General features: G+C 36.6%; 2 protein-coding genes and 1 pseudogene across 2 annotated transcripts; 2 read left to right on the top strand and 1 right to left on the bottom strand.

Moving 5' to 3' along the window:
* Positions 1-63: 63 nt before the first annotated feature.
* On the bottom strand, positions 64-9,678 carry LOC127126481 (ubiquitin carboxyl-terminal hydrolase 5). Its single transcript, XM_051055411.1, has 12 exons — positions 9,278-9,678; positions 6,662-6,916; positions 6,350-6,494; positions 6,165-6,224; positions 5,726-5,821; positions 5,216-5,617; positions 3,687-3,827; positions 3,436-3,606; positions 3,013-3,270; positions 2,267-2,913; positions 567-840; positions 64-458 (listed from the first exon to the last, which is right to left on the bottom strand). The coding sequence occupies exons 1-12, from the start codon at positions 9,412-9,414 to the stop codon at positions 315-317; spliced, it is 2,730 nt and encodes a 909-aa protein (XP_050911368.1). The 5' UTR covers positions 9,415-9,678; the 3' UTR covers positions 64-314.
* A 1,346-nt stretch (positions 9,679-11,024) lies between these two features.
* On the top strand, positions 11,025-11,894 carry LOC127130572 (60S ribosomal protein L17-2-like; annotated as a pseudogene).
* A 5,169-nt stretch (positions 11,895-17,063) lies between these two features.
* On the top strand, positions 17,064-17,987 carry LOC127130571 (uncharacterized). The gene has a single exon (XM_051059554.1). The coding sequence runs from the start codon at positions 17,064-17,066 to the stop codon at positions 17,985-17,987; it is 924 nt and encodes a 307-aa protein (XP_050915511.1).
* The last annotated feature ends 3,165 nt before the right edge of the window (positions 17,988-21,152 follow it).

The raw sequence follows: 21,152 nt of genomic DNA, 5'->3' as shown, positions 1-21,152 counted from the left end.
TCCAATCAATAAAATTATATCAGTAAAAGAAATGTTTATAGCTATGCAGCTTGTAACAAAACTTCATAATAGTTTCACCTTGATTAAGCATAGTGTTGAATATTCTAGTAATATGATCAAATATTTACCTAATCTCCACCAAAGAAACTCCAAAAACAAAGGGTAATTTGGAAAATAGAACAAGTACATTATTTAACTAACTTAACTACCATATCAACAGGCTTGTGTTTTTCATTACACAACAAAAAATGTCTGAAATGAGACATACACTTGAAAATCTATTTAATGCCTAAAAATGCATACATGGAAGAAGACTAAGCTCCATTGCTTACAATGTCATCATCAGTTTTCACCCTCCTGTAAAACAGAACATATGCGGCAGCAGTATTTACCTCGTCTTCACTTATAAGTGATATGTGGCTATCGTCAAAATTGTACCACCTGTTTTCGTCTAAAAGCTGCATATTCCAAATATACACTCACTAATCAGGATGCAGTGTTGCTAAAATGAAGACCGAAAAGTCGAATCAACTTTCGAAGAATTAATAGTTTATTTATCATTTTACCTTAATATGTGAAGTATAATGTCCGCTACCCATACTACCGTAATGATTGGTAAGGGCGTAGAGTTCATACACTTGACGCCGCGAGTTGTTTTTGTTGGCTATGTAATTTGTTAAATCAAAATCATGAATAGGAAAGTTAACGAAAGTCTCGAGTTTATGCTTCATTGACCTGCTGTATGAGAATCTCTTCAAATGAATTACCAAAACCTCTGGGAGCCTCCATAAATCAAGCTTTTTGCTTGCCTGTCGTCTCTCTTTGCATTTAGGACAGTACCTACATCAGATTTTAAACATAGAATTTATTAATATATATGTAATCGGCAGAAGATTTAAGAAATGTTTCTGCAGCAGGTGGACATTTTGAGTCTATTTTGGAACATCTTGAGATGTTAATACTTAATAGTGCTATTGTGATTAAGCTCTCTTTTGCGATGTTTTCTTGTTAATGGGTCAATTTTAGAGGATCTTGAAAATAACTAAAGACTTGCCATCCCATAGTTAATGTAAAGCACCTAGATCAAAACTGGTCTAAAATAAAATAAATTTAACAGCTCTATATCTGACTATGTAAACGAAGATGTAACCGAATGTAGCATATTTAATGTTTTGGATGAACATTGTTTGCTATTACTCTCAATCTATTACAAACAAACCTTCAAACTTGAGGTGTGTTACTAGTCACAAGTTCTGTGAGATTCTTATTGTGCAAACTTATTACTACATTTGTCCCCAAATATAGAACACCGTTGACCAACGTAGTCAAGCAGGAGATCTTAAGTAGGATCGGTCGGCTTGTGAAAGATTGTAAAACTCGGATTGTTAGTACAACACGTAAGATTCTACCAAAGGGGAAATGGTAATTTCATACGTATATATACACACATACAAAAACATGAAAATTATAACACATGCACACACAAAAAAGGCCCAGCACATTTTTTTTTTTTACGATCTTGCTTCAAAAAGCTCGATCTTGACCACACCGGCGACGAAAACGATCTTTCTTTGATCGTAGCACTCGCAAGCATCCTTAGCACATAAACCTTGCCTACAGTACAGCGCCATTGACTAAATCACGGGAATTAACAAAAATTGGTAGTAGTAGTAGTAGTAGTATTAAATTTGCTAAATATTAATATTGCTTTTACAAGTTCGTCTTTCAAGAGAGATAATAAGGTTAGGGTATTACTAAGTATTTTTTGTTTGCGGAAAAATAGGTAGATTAGTTAGAGGTATGTTAGTAATGAAATAATTAATGTAGTTGAAAATTCAAAGAGTGTCTTATAAAAAAGGACAAGAAAATCTCTCAAGAGATTCTTATACTTAGGGATAGAGGCGGTGTTATCGATGGCAGATGGCGGTCCATGGTGAAGAGCCAAAATCCCTCCATACCGGCGTGTTTGTGGCGCCGTCCTAGCGGATTATGTCAGAAAAACCCGTAATATCGATCAATATTTACCATTGCAGCAAACCCAAAATGTGGCACTGATATCCTCCATGGTGCATCCATGGTGGGTATACGATAACAATGGATAGAGGTAGTGGTTTTTTAAGGAGATACAATTAAATAATTTAAACAGGTCAAAAAGAGATCAAGCAAACAATTATTAATGCATATTCCATTTGAATGTTTGCTAAGCATGAGAGATAGACAAAATATTAGTAGCATATATGGGATAGATGAGAGAGGATAAACTGACCACATATCTTCAGGTACCAGAGGTTCTTCACGCAGAAAAGCTTCCAAACAAGTGTACAATGAGAGAGGTTCAGAACGGGCTTTTTTGGTTACAGGCCCATATTTCAAAACTTCAGGCAAAGTCTCAAGTGGATGAGTATCATACTTTTCCAGAAGCTTCTGAGACCAATCAATATAAACTAGAACTCTTGCTGATGACGGTGACAGTTTAACTACTTTCTCCCCTCCCATTGAAAGATCAATGCAAGCATTGTTATCATCTACCAATAGTAGGGGTAACGTTGGTAGGTGTGTTGCTTTTGAAACAGTGTCATCCTTATTCGTTGAATTCGACACGGCGTTGGTTTCAGCAGAAGCAGATTTCGAAAGAAGTGGAGAGAGTATACCATTCACTATGACTTGTATGTCACCTCTTGTGATTGTATCATCGCATGAGATCAACGAAACAATAGGTGTTCCATATGGCTTCCATCCTGAAACGGTATGCGAGTCACTACTCTGCTCTCTGCGGCGATGTATCAACTGGAGGTACTTTGTGTTTTTGTCCATCTTTGGAATCTTGTAAGCGGCAAGACGGTCATCATCTTTAATTGAGGACAACAATTGAAGAGGATCTTCAAAAAATCTATGGATCAAATGGTTTCGTATCTGCAAATAACAAATCAATATAAAACACATCCAATTAGAATAAAGTATTCAATGCAATTCCAAAACATACATTTAACTTTATTCTAGTATGTTACACACCTCCACAAGCACTATCCTCTCGTTATGCTTCAATGAGCATGCATTGCTAAGCCCTTGTATAAGATCTCTGCATCGTCCCTGCTTGGGCACAGTTACTGTACACGGAGATGGTAGGGTAGAACCATCGCAACTAAAAACGGTCACCGTCATGGTCCTATTGGTGGTGGACTGGAGAGGCAGGGAAAGGTACATGAAAGGATCAAATGTGACAGAGACTTTGTTGCAAACTGGACAAACTAAAGTCGACTTGTATTGTCCCTATAAATGAATTGTTAGAAATAAATATGAGCTTCTGTCTTTCATTTAAAAATAGACATCACAATTTCTAACGATAATCAAGAAGCCAGGGTTTCAACCATGAACAAATTGCAGTATTGAGCATTTACTGGCAATGTCGATTGAAGATATATTCACTTGACTCACCTGACATACATCAACAATTATGGAATCATTACGAGCAATATGATTTGCCCAATACTCATCAGCCACTTCTTCATCCGGTCGGCCATCAGCATCTCGAGACTTTATATATGGTTTGTGCTTTACACGATTTAAGTCTTCATGGAGACCATCAAGTAAAAATGCTAAGAGCTCCTGATAAAATAATAAAACAAATGCTACCACAGACTGCATCATGGAAGTTGAAAAGGGTAAATAATTTCACTTAAACAAACCTGAGAATCATGTTGGTTGTGCCCGCTGAACTGAGGTGCAAAGCGAGCAAGCTTTGCTTTAAAAGGCCGAGGAGCAATCGGTGTTCGCCCAGGTGCCCATAGTTTTCGAAGCAACTCACCAAATGCTAGGGCTAGTTCACCCTACACATCGGAAATTTCAAGTAAGCGCAATAATTTATAATTATAACAATTAGTTTATGCAAAAAGATAACTCAAAAAGAAAAACTTCTCCCACCGCATGACCAAACAAAGTCATGATAGCCAATTGTAAACATGTCCATATATAAATCATTTAATCTAAATTTCAAGTAAATGTATGGCAAAACCACCAAAGGTAAGTACATACCATATTTTCATCATCTATCTACCCCAACTTTTTTCGCTAAGGTCCTATCTTTTATTATGTCTTCTGTCATTTAGTGCACTATTTTTATCTCTATGGCATAGGGTTAATAGTTTTGTAGTAAAAATTTCCCAGCTTGAGTGGTAACTGAGCTGGGATCTCTCACTGCCTATATAGTTTTTCGTTTAAAACAAAGTACTCAATCCCAATTTTGATAGTTATATGAAAGTCTCTATTGCCTCACCTTTTTCACCCTAGACATGATAAATTATACACAGGGTCGACTGAAAAACATTGCCCAATCAATCAAAGTCATTGAAAGATTGGTACAATAATGCACAAAAAAGTAAAATCTAATTTGCTCATATTCCAGCAATAAATAGACAGTGATCTTCTTAGAACCAAGATAAAGAAGACAGCTAAAGAAGACAAAACTCCTATACAAATACTACCACAAACTACTAAAATATTCCTTTATTTAAAAAATAAATATCGCCCAAGTTATTAACTAAGAGTAACGGAACAATAGAATGAACACGAGAGCATTTGCTTGCAATTTTAATGACAGGATAAATATATTAAAAAGCAACTTTCATGATCATACATTAAACTTTAGGCTTAATTGTACAATCGGATGGAAGTTTTTGAAAAAAAAAAGTATGTTTGTCGTCTTGATATCATTTTGAATAATCAGGATGACTTTGTTCAAACTGAAATCAATTGGAAGGATCAAAAGTGGACTCAAACCTTGGTCGAAATCGAAATAAAAGCATCATTAAACCTAAAGCTTAAGCTGATGGGACACTTGGTTCATGAGATAACACCATAGTTTATATGATCAAGTCATCTATAATTTGATCCTTTGTGACCCCATTTTTTTAAATAATAAGAAGCAATTAAGCATAGGTGAGTGGGCTGTGTGCCTATAAATCATCAATAGTTCAAATCCAAAAGACTCTGGTGTGAGGATATATTTCTGGCATAAAAGCATCCATCTTCCTTCACACTAAAGCCTAAGCTTTTGCAATAGTTGTTTCATGATATGCCGAATAATACTCTATATCATGTTTTAATGAAGACTATAATTATCTTTTATCTCTACTCCAAGTTCTTACCAGATAGTTTACCCACATAAAGAATATCAAAAGAAAAGGAAACAAGTTAATGCTTTTAAAATGATACTTACAACCATGCCGAGTGGATTTTGCCAATTTATCTCTTGATGATAGTCCTCCCTAAAGTACCTAGCAAATTCTGGTGTGTGAACAAGGCATTGTATTGCACTATTCATGAAACATGTATTGCCAAGATTAAGCAACCCGGTGAGACCACCAAATGAACCTCTTGTGGTGACACCGAGAGTTCCATAAGGGTTTTCTGAATCTCTGTCCGGAGAATTTAGTTTCTGAGTTGAAGAATGTTCGATATTGTTGCCTCTAGATGGACCCTTGCTAGTAGACAGGGCACCAGCAGCTGATAAGCTTGATTTTGATGGCTCCACAAGAACAGAATTTGCCTCCCTCTGTGCTGATCCATTTTCTTGAGCAGAGCTTGTGCTATTTGTATTGTTTACGACCTCAATAAGAATCTGTATGAATGTTGTCATTAATCAATAGAAAAACAAGAGTATTAAAATGTAAATGTAAGGGCAATAGGAAAATTCCTACATAAAACTCGGTGAATACTGAAGACTCACATCTTGGTCCATTTGAAGATTTACATCATCTAGAGTCTTATCCATGTCATTCATCAAGGCATGCTTCCGATGGCCATAGTAATCCCAGATGCGCACCTACAACATACATATCTATTTTTTACTTCATGCTGAATAAAACAGAAACACTGTTTACAAAATAAGGGTATGTATATAGTTTGTGTTTTCATTTTGATTTGTAATTGTAAAAATGCCACCTTGCGTTCACTTTGTTCACCATATCCATAGTTTTGCATAGGAAACACCAAGAACAATTGGTTGTTATTTTCAATGTTTGACATTTAAATCTTTGGAAACAGAAAACAAAATGAAAACAATGTGACACGTTTGTAATTAAATAAAAAATGGAAATAGAAAACAGAAATAGAATCAGAAACCAAACAAACCCTTAGAAATCTGAAAAGGAATGAGAAGTCATTACCTGGTCCAACTGAAGATCGAATATTTCACAAGAGTTTTTGTGTAGCTGTCCAATAGTTTCCTGCCCAAAATATCTCAACTCTAAGGTAGATATAGCATGATCAAGTTGAATAACACTTGCAAAGGAATGGAAAAGGATTTTAAAGATGCATTTATAACGACTCATTACTATGTCTCATATTATACCTTCTTGCTTATTCTTATAGTGGACCGAACATTTTTTGGCAACACAAGTAATTGAAGGCGTAAAGGATACACCTCTACTGCAAATTCTGTCTGTGAAAGACCTGAACTAATAACTTTCCTCGCCAATGAAGGTCCGCCACCATACCTAGTTGAGAATGAAAGGAAAAAAGTCGAGCAGCTAAAATTAAAGACCAGTTATAGGTTTAGTTGTATATAATTTGGTACCAAATGATAATTTATCAATAAAACTGAGAAAATCAATAAATCAAAAGGAAAAGCAAAAAATGACATGTGAAAAGCAGATAAACTCACCATTTAAATAATTGGTCCCAAACCACTTGGGGAAGTAATACATAGTCACGCCCTTCTAAGAGTGTATCGTGAATTTGAATACCCGTACTAGAGTCCTCTGATCCAGTATTATCTATCAAATCATAGTTATCTATACCAGCTGGCCTCTTTAAAGCACTTAAACTAGCCAAATCGCTATGTTCATGAAAGGAAGATCCATCATAAGAAGGGTTTGTCTGGTCTTGGTTCACATATTCAATCCAATGTTGCCACCATCTGCATGGAAACAAAGTAAAAAGTTCATTCTTATCCTGTGTCATACCATTCAAACTATACCAACCAATTAGTCTATAGCCACCAAAACAACAATTGGAGAAAGTGTGTCTGCATCGTGTTTCAAGATATAGCGGGTTTTTGTTAATGTTAAAAAAATATATGTTTCTCTTTCGACACTTCATCCACAGTATCAAGCAAGGGGCGATATTTGTATGCACAAGAGTCATTTGACTGTTTATAGGCAAATCTACTCTAGAAACTGAAGTTCACATTTAATTGATTTTACACAGTCAAGAAGCTCCTTTCATTTGGAATAATGTGTTTGTCACCAAGTGTGCTAATACTTTTGAGGATGCTGCTAAGTGTGCTAAAACAAGTGTGCTAATACTTTTGAGGATGCTGCTAAGTGTGCTAAAACAAGAATTAAAGGTGAACCAGAAGAAACATTATGGTGGTGTTTGCGTTAAATATGATAGAGTTAGTGCTGGGATATGGTGGAGGGATTTCAACAGCAGTGAAGGGAGGTGGAGCTTGAGCAAGAGTATCACAAAAACTGGTTGAGTTTTGCGAATGCAGCACACATGAATTCAACAAAAATATAGGGGATGCATAAATATCAATAAGGTACCGGTTGCAGGTAGGTCAGGAAGCAAGGATAAGGAAGCATAGACATGCCGCATTAATAGTGGAATGGAAAAACTATGCAGGTGCTGGTCACAAGATGGAATGATGACAGAAGCTGCGGCAAAATTCCTATTCTCATGACAGCTTAACTAGAAGTCGCGAGATGTTTCTCTTCACTGTTTTCATGTGGCTGAATTTGGATTTTTGGTGATGTGGTAAACGGTTGGTTCATGCTCATAGCAGCTTCTGTACTTTGTTTTTACTGCAGCAACTCAGCATTTCATGCAAATGCAATTATAATGAGATTGGGGTCAAGGAGCACTTTTTACTATCAGAAGGAGCTACCCGTGCTTCTTTACATGTTATGTTTATGTTGATCTTTGATAATGGTTGTGGTTGTAGATTTTAGGGCACTAAAAGTGGGTGGGATGGTATATTGGTGGATATGAATAATCGTCATTAGATATGGTGTTGTTGTCGTTGTAACTATGGAGAACATCAAGTTGTCAAATCCATATTCTAATCTTTAGCATATCCTGTGCTTTGATTAGTGTGTTATAAATATATCTTGTTTTTCAAAAGAAAAACCGAAGCAGCTTCCCATTATTGGGTATATAGGTTCCGTTAAGCATATGAGGGAAAAACTTAATGTGGTTAAAGTAAAAGTCGTTCATCCCAATACTAGAATACAGCAACAAGTCAACAACCCCCTCCCACCCAAGCAAGTTAAACAAATGAAAACACCAACCTTGAATTATAATAGAGTGCAAGTGAAGGCAACAGAGTTATGAAGCACGGACACCCCGAAAACGATCCTAACATTGACACGGAGACACCGGTAATAATTTGAAAATATGAATAGATTAAACGTGATCACAAATGTCGGTGCTGGTGTCCGACACGGACACGTCTTTTTTCAAAGGTGTCAGTGCTACATAGCAACACTATCACTGCCTAGCTTTCTAACAAAAATAACTGAACTGCAAGCTAGGTCGTTGTTAGAAAAGGGCTGCAAGTGATTTCTCCTAGCAGCCTGCAACAATTTCTCTCGGGTAAAATAATATTGAACGAAAGTATATAAAAACCCATCCAAGACATGCCCCAAAATCATTCCTCTCAAAACAATGATTTGATGGTCATGTGCATTCATAATGAAGGCATAATCATTAACTATTTGATCAAACCAGTCTCAGATTATTGCAACATTCACCTAAAACTATCCCCTATCTCCCAACCGTTAACCACCGCCACAACAACAATCAAGCTTTTTCCCAGTAAGTTGAGTCGGCTATGTGGATCAAACTACCTCACCCCATAATGTTCAATTAAAGACCATGTTTCTATCCAACTCATTAATCTCAAAATCTTTCTTAATAGTTTTTCTAGATTTTCCTCTATTTTCATCTATCCAACTACTCTCACATGTCTTCTCACTCTCCATGCTCAAACCACCTAAATCTAGTTTTCACCATCTTTTCTACCATAGATGTTACCCAACATTCTACTAAAACTGTCATTTGTAACCACAAATGAGCATAAAAACAAAGAAAAACTCAAATTTCGGGCCAAAAAAATAAAAATTCTGGCCACACCCATTTCCCAAGGAAAGGAAACACTGATGTAACATAATCAAAAAAGAAAAAAGGCTTAAACTTTGGGTCTAATTTGGGTACCCAATTGCGCAAAAAAAAAAAAAGTAAGACAAATAGAAGCAAACTGAAAAGAAAAAACCCCAACCTCTGAGTGATGATGAAGAAGGTGTCGCCTTCTTTGATATTAGTTTGAACAGAAAGTGCAATGTCTCTGATGATGATCCTCTCTTCATCTGGACTCAGCTCACAGCTGCTGCTGCAACACATTGACACATCTGTCATCTTCGTCTCTGAACTCAACCCAATTTTCCCTTTAAAATTGAAAAACTAAGGTTGTGTGTATGAAGAAATCGATTCTCGGAGGAAATAGGAAGAAGAAAAATCGAAATCCAGAAGAGCAATTCCCTCTATTCTGTATTCATATGAACCGAGGGTGCAGTTGAGTTCTGAGCAGGTCGGCAGAGGTGTGTAAATTGGGGATTTTACCTGGGCAGGGATTTAACCATTTGTTTCTTCACTTGACTTTTTTTGTTGCATTAACATATTTGTTTTGGGACATTCACCCTAATTCATTAAATTATGTTTGTTTGTTTTTTTTACTTCTGATTTACTAATATTATTGTTTTTGTGAGGGTAGGTTTAACCGCAAAATTGATTAGGTGACTTTGATCCACCCTAATTTGGATAAGTTTAGCTTAGGTTATTTTATGAAAGAAAATTAAATAAAAAATAAATTTATTACTATCTCCGTTTTTATTATATATCATTTTGAAAAAATATTTTCTACCACAACATAAATCGCTTTATAATACCAATGAATCATTAATGTTATTTTTTCTATTATACCCTTAAATATTTATTATTCTCTCTCATTTCAATTATGTTAATTTGTCTTTCCAATACCATAATTTTGTAAAATCGCTCATAATTTATCTTTTTCGTACCATAATTATTACATTTCTTAATACGTGTGAAAAGTCAAAAATGACTTATAATAAAAAATGGAGGGAGTATTAAATTCTTTTTAATCCAAATTTTTTTAATTATAGGATTAATTCTATCTAAACAAATTTAACTTTTTTAAAAAAAATTTATATAAAATTTAAAACTCACATTCCAACTTTCAATGTCATTTTAAATTTGTACTTGTGTTTCAATGTCATTTTAAATTTGTACTTGTGTTTTATACATAGAATACTTAAAGAATACATTGGAACTTGGAGTGACACTATTTAAAAATAATTATTTAATCTAACTTCTATCAATGATTTTTGGCTGAGATCTTGCAGAAGAAAGCAACGAACGAACGAAGACAAAAGAACAATTTGATTTATTGAAATTTTAAAGGTGAACGATTTATTATTTCTTCTGTATTTTTTTAACAATTTTTTTTCCTCTCTAAGCTTTTATTTTTCTGATTTTCGGTTCATATAAGGTTGATATTTGAATATGATTTTTCGTTTTTAAATGAGAATAATGTTTGAGTTTGATTTTGATTTGAGATGAGTTTGAATGTTTGAATGGTTAAGATTCAATTTTCTTTATGATTATATTCCTACAAATTACTATTCTTGCTTATTTAATCTATTCATGAGGGTGTGTGTTTTTTATTCATATTTTTGATATTTTGTTTTTATAATCTCTCTTTTCCAAGTAGTGATGTTGGCAAACAAACCCCAGAACCCAGCAAACGAATCCCATATCTCATCGACCCAGATCCCAACGGGCAAATCACATATTCTAGTGAACAATCGGTCGACTAAGGCAAGCTCGAATATGATGTCGACTAGGAGATGAAGCATGACGCAACTGCTCAAAGGCAGAGATCTGGTGGAGTTTGCAATTGTTTGATGGGAGTGAAAATGAAGATTGAAGGCAGTGCATCTTAAAGTATGTTTTTGATGAATCCTTGCAGGTACCAGCTTCACCTGAAATTTATGTATTTCTCTAACCGTTTTTTTACATTTTATTGGTAAATGTAAATAAACATGTATTTTATTAGGATGATTTGTTGAGTTTTGAAGTATAAATCAAAGTTATTTAGATTTTCATGATAATATTTTGTTCTTATTCGATTTTACCCAACCAAAAGATACTTGGAAGATGTTTTGGCCCACAAACAGATCATTCCTTTTTGGCGCTTTGCATGTGGTGTTGGGAGGACAACCCAAGCCAAGAATAGGCATTCCAATTGGTAAGGACGTTGGCCTACCAAGTCTGCTAAATTTATTCTTGATTTGCTTAAGAACTTTAAAAGCAATGTTGAAGTATGTCTTTTGTATTTTAAGTTTGATATTGACTTTCATATTGTAGTTTGATATTTCTAACTAACTTTTAATCATATTACTCTATTGACTTTCTACTATAGGTGAAAGGTTTGGATGTGGATTCATTATATGTTTCTCATATCCAGGTCAATCAAACTCAAAAGCAAAGACGGCGTATTTACAGGGCTCATGGAAGAATCAATCGTATGTTGAGTCTTTCTTACTCTCTGGATGAATCCTTTTTTGTTATAATATATTTTGTATCTTATATATTTTTGTGTTTTTTTCGTTAGACTACATGTCATCTTTATGCCACATTGAACTCATTGTCTAAGAAAGAAGAGGCAGTCCAGAAAGAGGTATAGATTAGTCATTTTTACTATTGAAAATTGATTTATCTGTTGCACCAAACTTATTTGTATTTTGTAGCCCGAGACCCAGTTGGCAACAAATAAGAAGAAGTCTCAACCTATTCGAAATGGTGTTTCATCTTAGATTGTTGTTGGAGCTACTAATAGTGGATGGCCCTTCATTTCTAGATTATTTCTTCTTTTTTTTCACTTTCTTTGTTATGAGATTTTTTTAAAATTTGAACAATAATTTTTTATTCATACACTGTGATTTATGTTTTTATTTTTATTAGTCCATTTATGTTTAATCCCTTGCTTAATTTGGTTGAAAATTGTTCGTAGTGTCTGTTTGAATTGATAGATTGAGTGAAAGATGTTGTAGTAACATGTGTGTGGTTAGAAATAGTTATTTGTATTGTTTAAGGTTAAACATGGCGATGTATTTCTAGATTTAAAGGAATTGTTATCAGATCAACCTACACGGTTGAATTCTTGCATAATGAAGTTAATTGTACTTGTGAATGATGAAGAAATCTGGTGTAGAGAGAAGTTTTGGAAGTGAAAGTAAGCAAATTAACTTCATGACAAGCTAGATGGATGCAATAAATTGAACAACAAGCTCAGAGTGATAAATGTGGACTATAGAGTGAAAAGCTTCTTTCGCTCTTCCTCCCAACATTTGTCATTAATTTTCTCTATTTTAGTACTACTTTTGATGTTTGAGTGTTTTGTATTAGTATAATAATTCCTTGAATGTTTGATTATCAGATATTTAATTGTGTATTATGATTCAAGTGCCAAAAATACGGTTGAGTGTTTAATATACGGTGAACTATTTTATAATATGAATTATCTTGATTGATGGTGTCATACCCTAATTTTACCCTTAAGATTCCACCTATCATATAATTTGCATTTCAACCAAGATCACAAGCATGGTATCCTCTTTATCTCTGTCTCTTTCGGTTTGCCTTTCTGGGAGATCATCAAGCACCATTTGTGTTTTCTTTTTACCTTTTTGCTTGTTTGCATTCTAACTTTGCTAACCTTTTTCAAAATACAAAAATATGTGTTATTTCCTTTTTTCTTATTGTACAAGGTAGGGACTTCCAATCAAAGGATCAAGCTTGGTTTCTAAATTAGGGTTTTGATTCCCAAGGTCAAGATTTGGTCAACAAGAGATTTTACTTCAAGACATGACCTATAATCTTAGGTCACATTCATGTCAAGCTTTATTCAACATCATATGATCAAGAGAAGTTCAAGTTTGGTGCATGTTTTTAAAGTTGACTCAAGTATGGTTCATGTGTATATTTTCATGCCATCTCCATTCAATTTTCAAGTAATTATCAAGATTTTTCAAAGGATAATCAAGTTTCCTTAATTTGGTATTCAAGTGTTAATCATTAGGCCTTTGGGTGCAAGAAATGGCAAGAAATCACAAGTTAGTGCATGTTTGGTTGACATAAAATCAAGTATGGCATGTCACTTGGTCCAAACACCATAACTCTCTCATTTCTCAAGATTTTGGAATCTACTTTAAGTGAAATATCATATTTGAACTCCTCTACAACTCTTCTTCAAGGGTCAAACATCAATTTGCCTCTAAGTCCATCAATTTTGGAATTGGCCAAGATGCCCATATATGCACAAAAGTAGGCCCAAGACATGGTCAACCTAATGCTTGGCCTAGAGTTTCAAGTCACGACCCCAATTTTCCATCCATGCCATTTTCAACTCAAGCATCATTTTGATTTGATTTTTTTTTCATATGATTCTTTACCATGAGGATATCATTTGGCACAAAGAATATCTTAAAACGCACGAGTGAATTTCATTTGACTCAAGCTCCAACATGGTACAGTGGACTCTACTTCTTGCTCAAATTTTAGGTCCCGAATTCCATGCCATGTTCAATTTGGGACCACCTACACATGTGCAACCTCTTTGACAAAGAAAAAGGCATCTGAACAAGTGCAAAACGACTTGGTTTCATCATTAACTCACGCATTTCATGCTCCATTTCACACGCTTGACAAATCATCAAAATTCTGACCTAATTCATACGAATTTGCCTCCATTTCACACGTGTCATGATCTTATTTCATTTCCTATTGAGCAGTCTTCAATTCTTCTTGTTTTCTCACACTCACTTGGCACCTTTTCACGAAGTCGGTAACACATTAGTTTACTTGTTTTATGGTTCTGTTTAGTAAATTAGATGTTTTGTATTGTTGTTTCAAGTTGTTGATTATATTTGGTTTGCATCATTATACTCCATTTTATGTCTCTTTGTGGTAGTTCTATTGGTTTTAGGTGTAAGCAAGAGTACCGGAGGGATAGACAAGCGAATCAAACGTTCCGGGCCCGTCGGAAGAGGAAATTGGGCAACACAGTAGTCCTGACACGGCCACTAATGTTACCCAACATGGGTCGTGTCAGGAGAGGACAGCTAGAAGAAGAAAATAGGGAGTTGGCATGGGTTCCCGTGTCAGCTGGCACGACCCATGTCAGCTTCCCTGGAGGGGCGCGTCAAGACTTCTTCACCAGATACCCAACACGGTCTGTCGTGTTGCCTGACACGGCCAGTGTTGGTTGGGACACCTCATGTTCCAGTTTTTGCTGTATTTTGGCACGGCTGATCCCGGAGGGCATTTTGGAATTTTGCTACATCAAATTAGTCATCAGAAACTATTTAGGGGATTTTTGAATATGGATAAGGGACTTTTCACGATAACAAATTGGAGACGATAAAGATTGAAGCGGTCAAAAGCGGCGAAGAACAGAGATCCTTCAAGAGAGGATGCAATTGAAGATCAACGAAATTCCCATCCTTTTGTAATGTCTCGTTTTTATTTTGTATCTTATTTGAATAATATGAGAGACTAAGCCCTTCAGTGCCAGGGGGTGTCCCTGAATTGATCGTGTAATGACTCTGAAGTTATAATTTCCTTAATACATGTTATTTGTTGTTAATTTCACTGTGTAATTTGCGTAATGCTTTCTTTATCAGAAAAATCAAGATTGATGTATGGTTAACAATTAACAGGATTGCAATTGTCAAGGTTTTTACACAGTGAAACCATAGTAGATATCACTAGGACTAGGGATACCCTTTGGTTACCGGTTTATTCTTGTTAAAATTATAATTGCTTGATTTCATCATAATCGCCTAAGGACTTAGAGGTTAGATTGAATGACCAAAGGTTTCCCTCAGAGGACTTAGGGGGAAACATTCTTAAGATCTGGTAATTGAAATAATTTTCATTATTAAGGAGTTATACACTCAAGGGTCATTACAGGAGATTCTCATACACCATCCTTGGCATATTATTATAACTTGTGAAAAGATTTATTTTATTTTCTCTTGCAGTGACTTTTTATAAAACCCCAATTCTTAGTTTTGTTCAATTGAATAACAATTTACACATATATTGTTGCGCAATCCTCGAGATAGATCATTGGGAAACATCTCTATTATTGCTAAATATAAGTTTAAATTATCTCAATTGAAACGGTGTTGCTTTGCAACTAAAATTTATTTTTCATTATTGTAATAATTTATTTCGATTATATCAACTAATCTATGTCTGATATTTGTATGTGAGGTAAGGCCTTAGCTGGTTTCCCTTTTGACGTAGAAATCGAGAGAACCTTGTGGGCGAGACTCAGGCAAGCTCGATTGGCCAGATTAGAATCAAACGAAGAATAGCTTTCCATTCATTCAGGTTCACTCAGGTTCCGATAGAGAGGTCGAAACTATGGTTGATGTTCCATCGCCACTAGAAAGACTGTTGGGTGACTACGGAGGTGCAAATGCACCAACCGACAGATTAACTATTGTCAACCAACTAGTGAACGTGACTAATTTCCAGTTGCATCCGAGTACTATTAATCAGCTTGAAAGGAAGCATTTTATTAGAAAAGTGAATGAAGATGCAAACAAGCATTTGCAGAGGTTTCTGACCATGAGCAACACTCTAAAAATTGATGGTCACACCGAAGAAGCCAAGAAATTGAGAATGTTCCCGTTTACCTTAGCGGAAGAAGCCGAAGAATGGTTTTATTCTCTACCTGCCGGTAGCATCACATCTTGGGAAGAAATGGAAAAAGCCTTCCTGAATGAGTATTTTCCAGCGTCGGTATTTTTGCGGAAGAGGTATGAAATTCTGAATTTTAAGCAGAAGGACGGGGAAACTTTGGGAGATGCTTACAAGAGATTCAAGAGAGTCCTTGTCGCCTGTCCAACTCATAATATGGATCCAACCGAACAGATGCAGATGTTTGTGAATGGTATCAAAATAAATACCAAATAGCTGATCGATACCGCAGTCGGTGGTTCCACAAATTTTTCAACAACCACCGGTGTGAAGAAGATCATTGAAGCTATTGCTGCTAATGAGAACTTGGATTTGTACGATAGATGTCAAAGCAAACCAGAAGGGGTTATAGATTTAAAGCTGGAAACTAATAAAACCCTTATTGAAGATAATATAGTTGTTGAAGTTGAGAAGAAGCTGAATGCGATGAATATAGGTACCCAACAGGTGGCGCAGGTCCAACCGGCTCCTACTGTCTATTGTGAAATTTGTAGTGGTTCACACCAAACTGTTCATTATTTTGCAACTCCTCAACAAGTGGAGTAAATCAAAATTTTGAAGCAGAATAATCCTTATTCCAACACGTACAATCCGAGTTGGAAGAATCATCCCAACTTCTCATGGAAAGACCAAAAAAGAACTGCTCCTCAACATGGTCAGTACCAAACTCAATATCAACAACATCAGCAGCAACAAGCCCCTAAGAAAGCTGATTGGGAAATTGCAATTGAAAGAATGGCAACTCATAATGTTCAATTTCAAGAAGAAACCCGGAACAATCAGAAGAACACCATAACATCCATAAAGAATCTTGAAGTCCAAATGGGTCAAATCGCTCAGCAATTAGCTTCGAGTTCTCAAGCACAAGGTGCTCTACCGAGTGCGACCGTGACAAATCCTAGAGAGCATAATAATGTGAGTGATGTAACAACAAGAAGTGGTAAATATGATGAAGTAGTCGAGGAGGTGGATGAAGAGGAAGATCAATTGATCGAAGTGGATCTTGAGATTAAAGAAAATGAAGTTGTGAGTGAAGAAGTGGTAGCACCGAAACCTGTTGTGAAAGAAACAGTATTCAGCCTAAGCCGGTTGTTAAGCTTCCCTTCCCCACTAGGAACAAGAAAAAGGGACAACATGAGAAAAACTTTGAAAAATTCTTAGAGTTGTTCAAGAAGCTGGAGATCAACATTCCTCTATTGGAGGAACTTGAACAAATGCCTACTTATGCCAAGTTCATGAAGGACATCATTTCGAAGAGGCGTACTGCCGACACCAACCCGATTATTCTAACTGAAACTTGTAGTGCTATTTTGCAGGGTATGAAGATTCCGATAAAGAAGAAAGATCGAGGAACTGTTAGCATCCCTTGTACTATTGGAGATAGGTCATTCAACAAAGCTCTTATTGATCTGGGAGCTAGTGTGAGCCTCATGCCGTTATCCATTTACAAGAAGCTTTGTATAGGGGTTGTGCAAGACGCCAGGATGACACTCAAATTCGCCGATCATTCGGTCAAGAAACTGTATGGTATTGTTGAAGATGTTCTTGTGAAAATTGACAAGTTTGTATTTCCGGTGGATTTTGTAATTCTTGAAATTCCTGAAGATGAAGAGATCCCTCTCATTCTTGGGAGACCCTTTTTAGAAACGGGAAGGTGCTTGATAAACATAGAAGAAGGAACCATGACGTTGAAGGTTTATGATGAGGAATTGAAAATCGATGTTCGAAACACCATGAGGTACAAGGATGATATTTGTACCAGTCATACTATAGAGGTTTTGGATCAGTTAATGACATATGATAGTCCTTTGAATGCACCACAGTCACCTTTGGAAAGAGTGTTGAGTTTGTCCATTCTCGACAGTGATAAAGAAGTGGAAAACGGGGAATTTGAAGTGTTGGCCTTGTTAGACGCACAACCTCCGTGGAAAGGACCTCGACCACGCCGGTGGGAGGATTTACGCCCACCTCAATCTAGTGAGAAGGATGAAGAGCCAAAAAAGGGAACAAAGTTGAAACAACTTTCTGAGAATCTTAAATATGTCTTTCTCGTTTCTAAAGGAAAATGTCCTGCTATCATAAACTCGAGCCTACATAATATCCAAGAAGAAAAGCCCATCCAAGTCTTGAAAAAGTAAAAAAAAATGCTATTGGATGGGCAATTGAAGATTTTAAAGGTATTAACCCTATTGTGTGCATGCATAAAATTCTCATGGAAGAAGACACCAAAACCGGTAGTCCAACCGCAGAGAAGACTCAATCCTGCAATAAAGGAAGTAGTTCGGAAAGAGGTGGTGAAATTGTTTGACGCGGGTCTTATATATCCTATTTCTGACAGCCCTTGGGTGAGCCCGGTGCATGTTGTCCCTAAGAAAGAGGGGAGCATCGTAATAAGGAATGAAAAATGAGTTAATTCCTACTCAGACAATTACCGGATGGCACACTTGCATTGACTACAGAATGTTGAACACAACAACTAGGAAGGACCACTTCCCTTTGCCCTTTATTGACCAAATGTTGGAAAGGTTAGTCGGACATGATTACTACTATTTTCTAGATGGATACTCCGGGTATAATCAGATTGTTGTCGCTCCGGAAGACCAAGAAAAGACATCATTCACATGCCCGTATGGTGTATTTGCGTACCAAAGAATGCCATTCGGGTTGTGTAATACTCCAGCCACCTTCCAACGATGCACGACTTCCATTTTCGCTGACATGCCCGAAAAGCATATGGAAGTCTTCACGGATGACTTCTCGGTCTTTGGATCCTCATTTGATAACTGTTTAACTAATCTCTCTCTTGTTTTAGATAGGTGCTAGAAAACAAATTTAATTCTGAACTGGGAGAAATGTCACTTCATGGTGCGAGAAGGGATAGTATTGGGTCACAAAATTTCCTACAAGGGAATTGAAGTTGACCAAGCAAAAGTGGAAGTGATATCTAAACTCCCACCTCCTGTTAATGAGAAGGGTATCCGAAGTTTCTTAGGACACGCAGGTTTTTACCGCAGGTTCATAAGAGATTTCTCAAAAATCTCAAACCCGTTGACCACTCTATTGGTTAAGGATAAGGTGTTTTTGTTCGACAAAGAATGCACCATGGCCTTTGAGACATTGAAGAGCAAATTGATTTCAGCACCCATTATTATTACCCCCGATTGGTCTCTTCCATTTGAGATCATGTGTGATGCTAGTGATATTGATGTAGAGGCAGTCCTAGGACAACGAAGAGAGAAGTTATTACATGTCATTTACTATGCTAGTCATGTGTTGAACCCTGCATAGTTGAACTATGCAACCACTGAGAAAGAGTTGTTGGCCGTGGTTTACGCATTTGATAAGTTCAGACAATATTTGTTAGGATCGAAGGTTGTCATGTATACGGACCATGCCACTTTAAAATATATGTTTGCTAAACAAGACTCTAAGCCGAGACTTCTCAGGTGGATCCTACTCCTTCAAGAATTTGATGTAGAGATCCGGGATAAAAGAAGGTGTGAAAACACAGTGGCGGATCATCTATCCCGTATGTCACTAGTTGAAGAAACAGAAGAAAAGAGACTGATAAAGGATGCGTTTGCTGATGAACACATCCTCGTTGTTATCGGTATCCCGTGGTTCGTAAACTATGTGAGTTATTTGGTGGGAGGTGTAATCCCCAACGATTTTGATTCTAACAAAAAGAAAAAGTTTGTTCATGATTTCAGGTTTTACTTGTAGGATGACTCATTCCTATACAAGAGAGGAGTGGATGGGCTGATCAGAAGATGCGTCCCGAAGGAGGAACAAAGGGATGTACTTAGAGCTTGTCATGATTAGGATTATGGAGGACACTTCAGTGGTGACCGAACAACGGCCAAAGTTCTTCAATCAGGTCTATATTGGACCACATTGTTCAAAGATGCTCAGGACATCGTCAAAGAATGTGACATATGTCAAAGAACGGGGAATATTTCTAAGAGAAATCAAATGCTGCAAAGCGCTATGCTGGAGGTTGAATTGTTTGATATTTGGGGAATAGACTTCATGGGGCCATTTCCACTATCCTTTAGGAAGAATTACATCTTGGTAACAGTAGACTACATATCAAAGTGGGTGGAAGCAGTGGCATTGCCCACCAATGACTCTAAAGTGGTTGTGACATTTCTGAAGAACAATATCTTTTCGAGATTCGGGGTGCCGAGAGCACTTATTAGCGATGAAGGTACTCACTTTTTGAACAAGCTAATGGAGAATTTGCTGAAGAAGTATAATGTTAAACACAAAATTGACACTCCATATCACCCTCAAACGAGTGACCAGGTCGAAGTGTCCAACAGGTAGATAAAGTAAACATTGGAAAAGATTGTTTGCGCATCTAGAAAAGATTGGGCGCTAAAGTTAGAAGATGCACTATGGGCGTACATAACGGCTTTCAAAACGCCCATAGGTATGTCTCTTTATCAATTGGTTTATGGTAAAGCTTGTCACTTGCCACTAGAGTTAGAGCATAAAACATTTTAGGCATCCAAATTCTTTAATTATGATCTAGCTAAAGCGGGTGAATCCCGAATCCTTCAGCTCCACGAGTTAGAAGAGTTTCGGAAACAAGCTTATGAGAATGTCAAATTCTACAAAGAAAAGACAAAGAGATGGCATGATCAGAAACTACAGAGAAAGGAGTTTGTCGAGGGACAACTGGTGCTCCTGTTCGACTTCAGATTAAAGCTCTTTCCAGGAAAGTTGAAATCCAGGTGGTCGGGCCCGTTTGTGGTTCACAAAGTATTTTCCCATGGAGCAATAGAACTTAAAAGTCCAAGTAATGGGGATACATTCAAGGTGAACGGACAAAGATTGAAGCACTACTATAAAGGACAAGAAAGTGGTCTGATGAATAATGTTCGTCTCCAAGGATAAGGGAGACGACCGTCAAGCCATGTGACGTTAAACGCAGCGCTTCGTGGGAGGCAACCCACGCGGTTTTATTCTAATTATTTCAGTGTTTGGTGTGTTTCCAAGTTTATTTGTAGGTTCACAGGTAAATCGCATAGTGCAGAAGAAGAGGTTTGAGCTAAACTCATAAAAGAAAGATTAGATACCAGAGAACGGGGAAACAGTGAAAAAAAATTCAGAAATTTTGGAAAAAACAGGGCCCTGACACGGGTGCCCGTGTCACCTGACACGGCCCGTGTCAGGCAAGAAGCTGAGGATGAGGAATTTTACAGTAGGCTGACACAGCCCGTGTCAGCTCTACTGGAGGAAAGTCAAAAAACAGTGGCCAACGACCATAATTTTTCAAATTTTGGATTTTGTGATTTCGT

Source organism: Lathyrus oleraceus, chromosome 3, assembly GCF_024323335.1.
Source record: "Lathyrus oleraceus cultivar Zhongwan6 chromosome 3, CAAS_Psat_ZW6_1.0, whole genome shotgun sequence".
NCBI lineage: Eukaryota > Viridiplantae > Streptophyta > Magnoliopsida > Fabales > Fabaceae > Lathyrus > Lathyrus oleraceus.
Note: the sequence above shows the minus strand (reverse complement) of the source record. Positions and strands in the feature narration are given on the sequence as shown.

Excerpts from the sequence above, each read along its gene's own strand:
- LOC127126481 (XM_051055411.1), bottom strand. The coding sequence starts at position 9,414 with ATGACAGATGTGTCAATGTGTTGCAGCAGCAGCTGTGAGCTGAGTCCA. Across the intron at positions 6,917-9,277 it reads TTCTTCATCATCACTCAGAG|ATGGTGGCAACATTGGATTG; the intron begins GTTGGGGTTTTT and ends GTTTCCATGCAG. Across the intron at positions 3,607-3,686 it reads ACAACCAACATGATTCTCAG|GAGCTCTTAGCATTTTTACT; the intron begins GTTTGTTTAAGT and ends TTATTTTATCAG.
- LOC127130571 (XM_051059554.1), top strand. The coding sequence starts at position 17,064 with ATGCCTACTTATGCCAAGTTCATGAAGGACATCATTTCGAAGAGGCGT.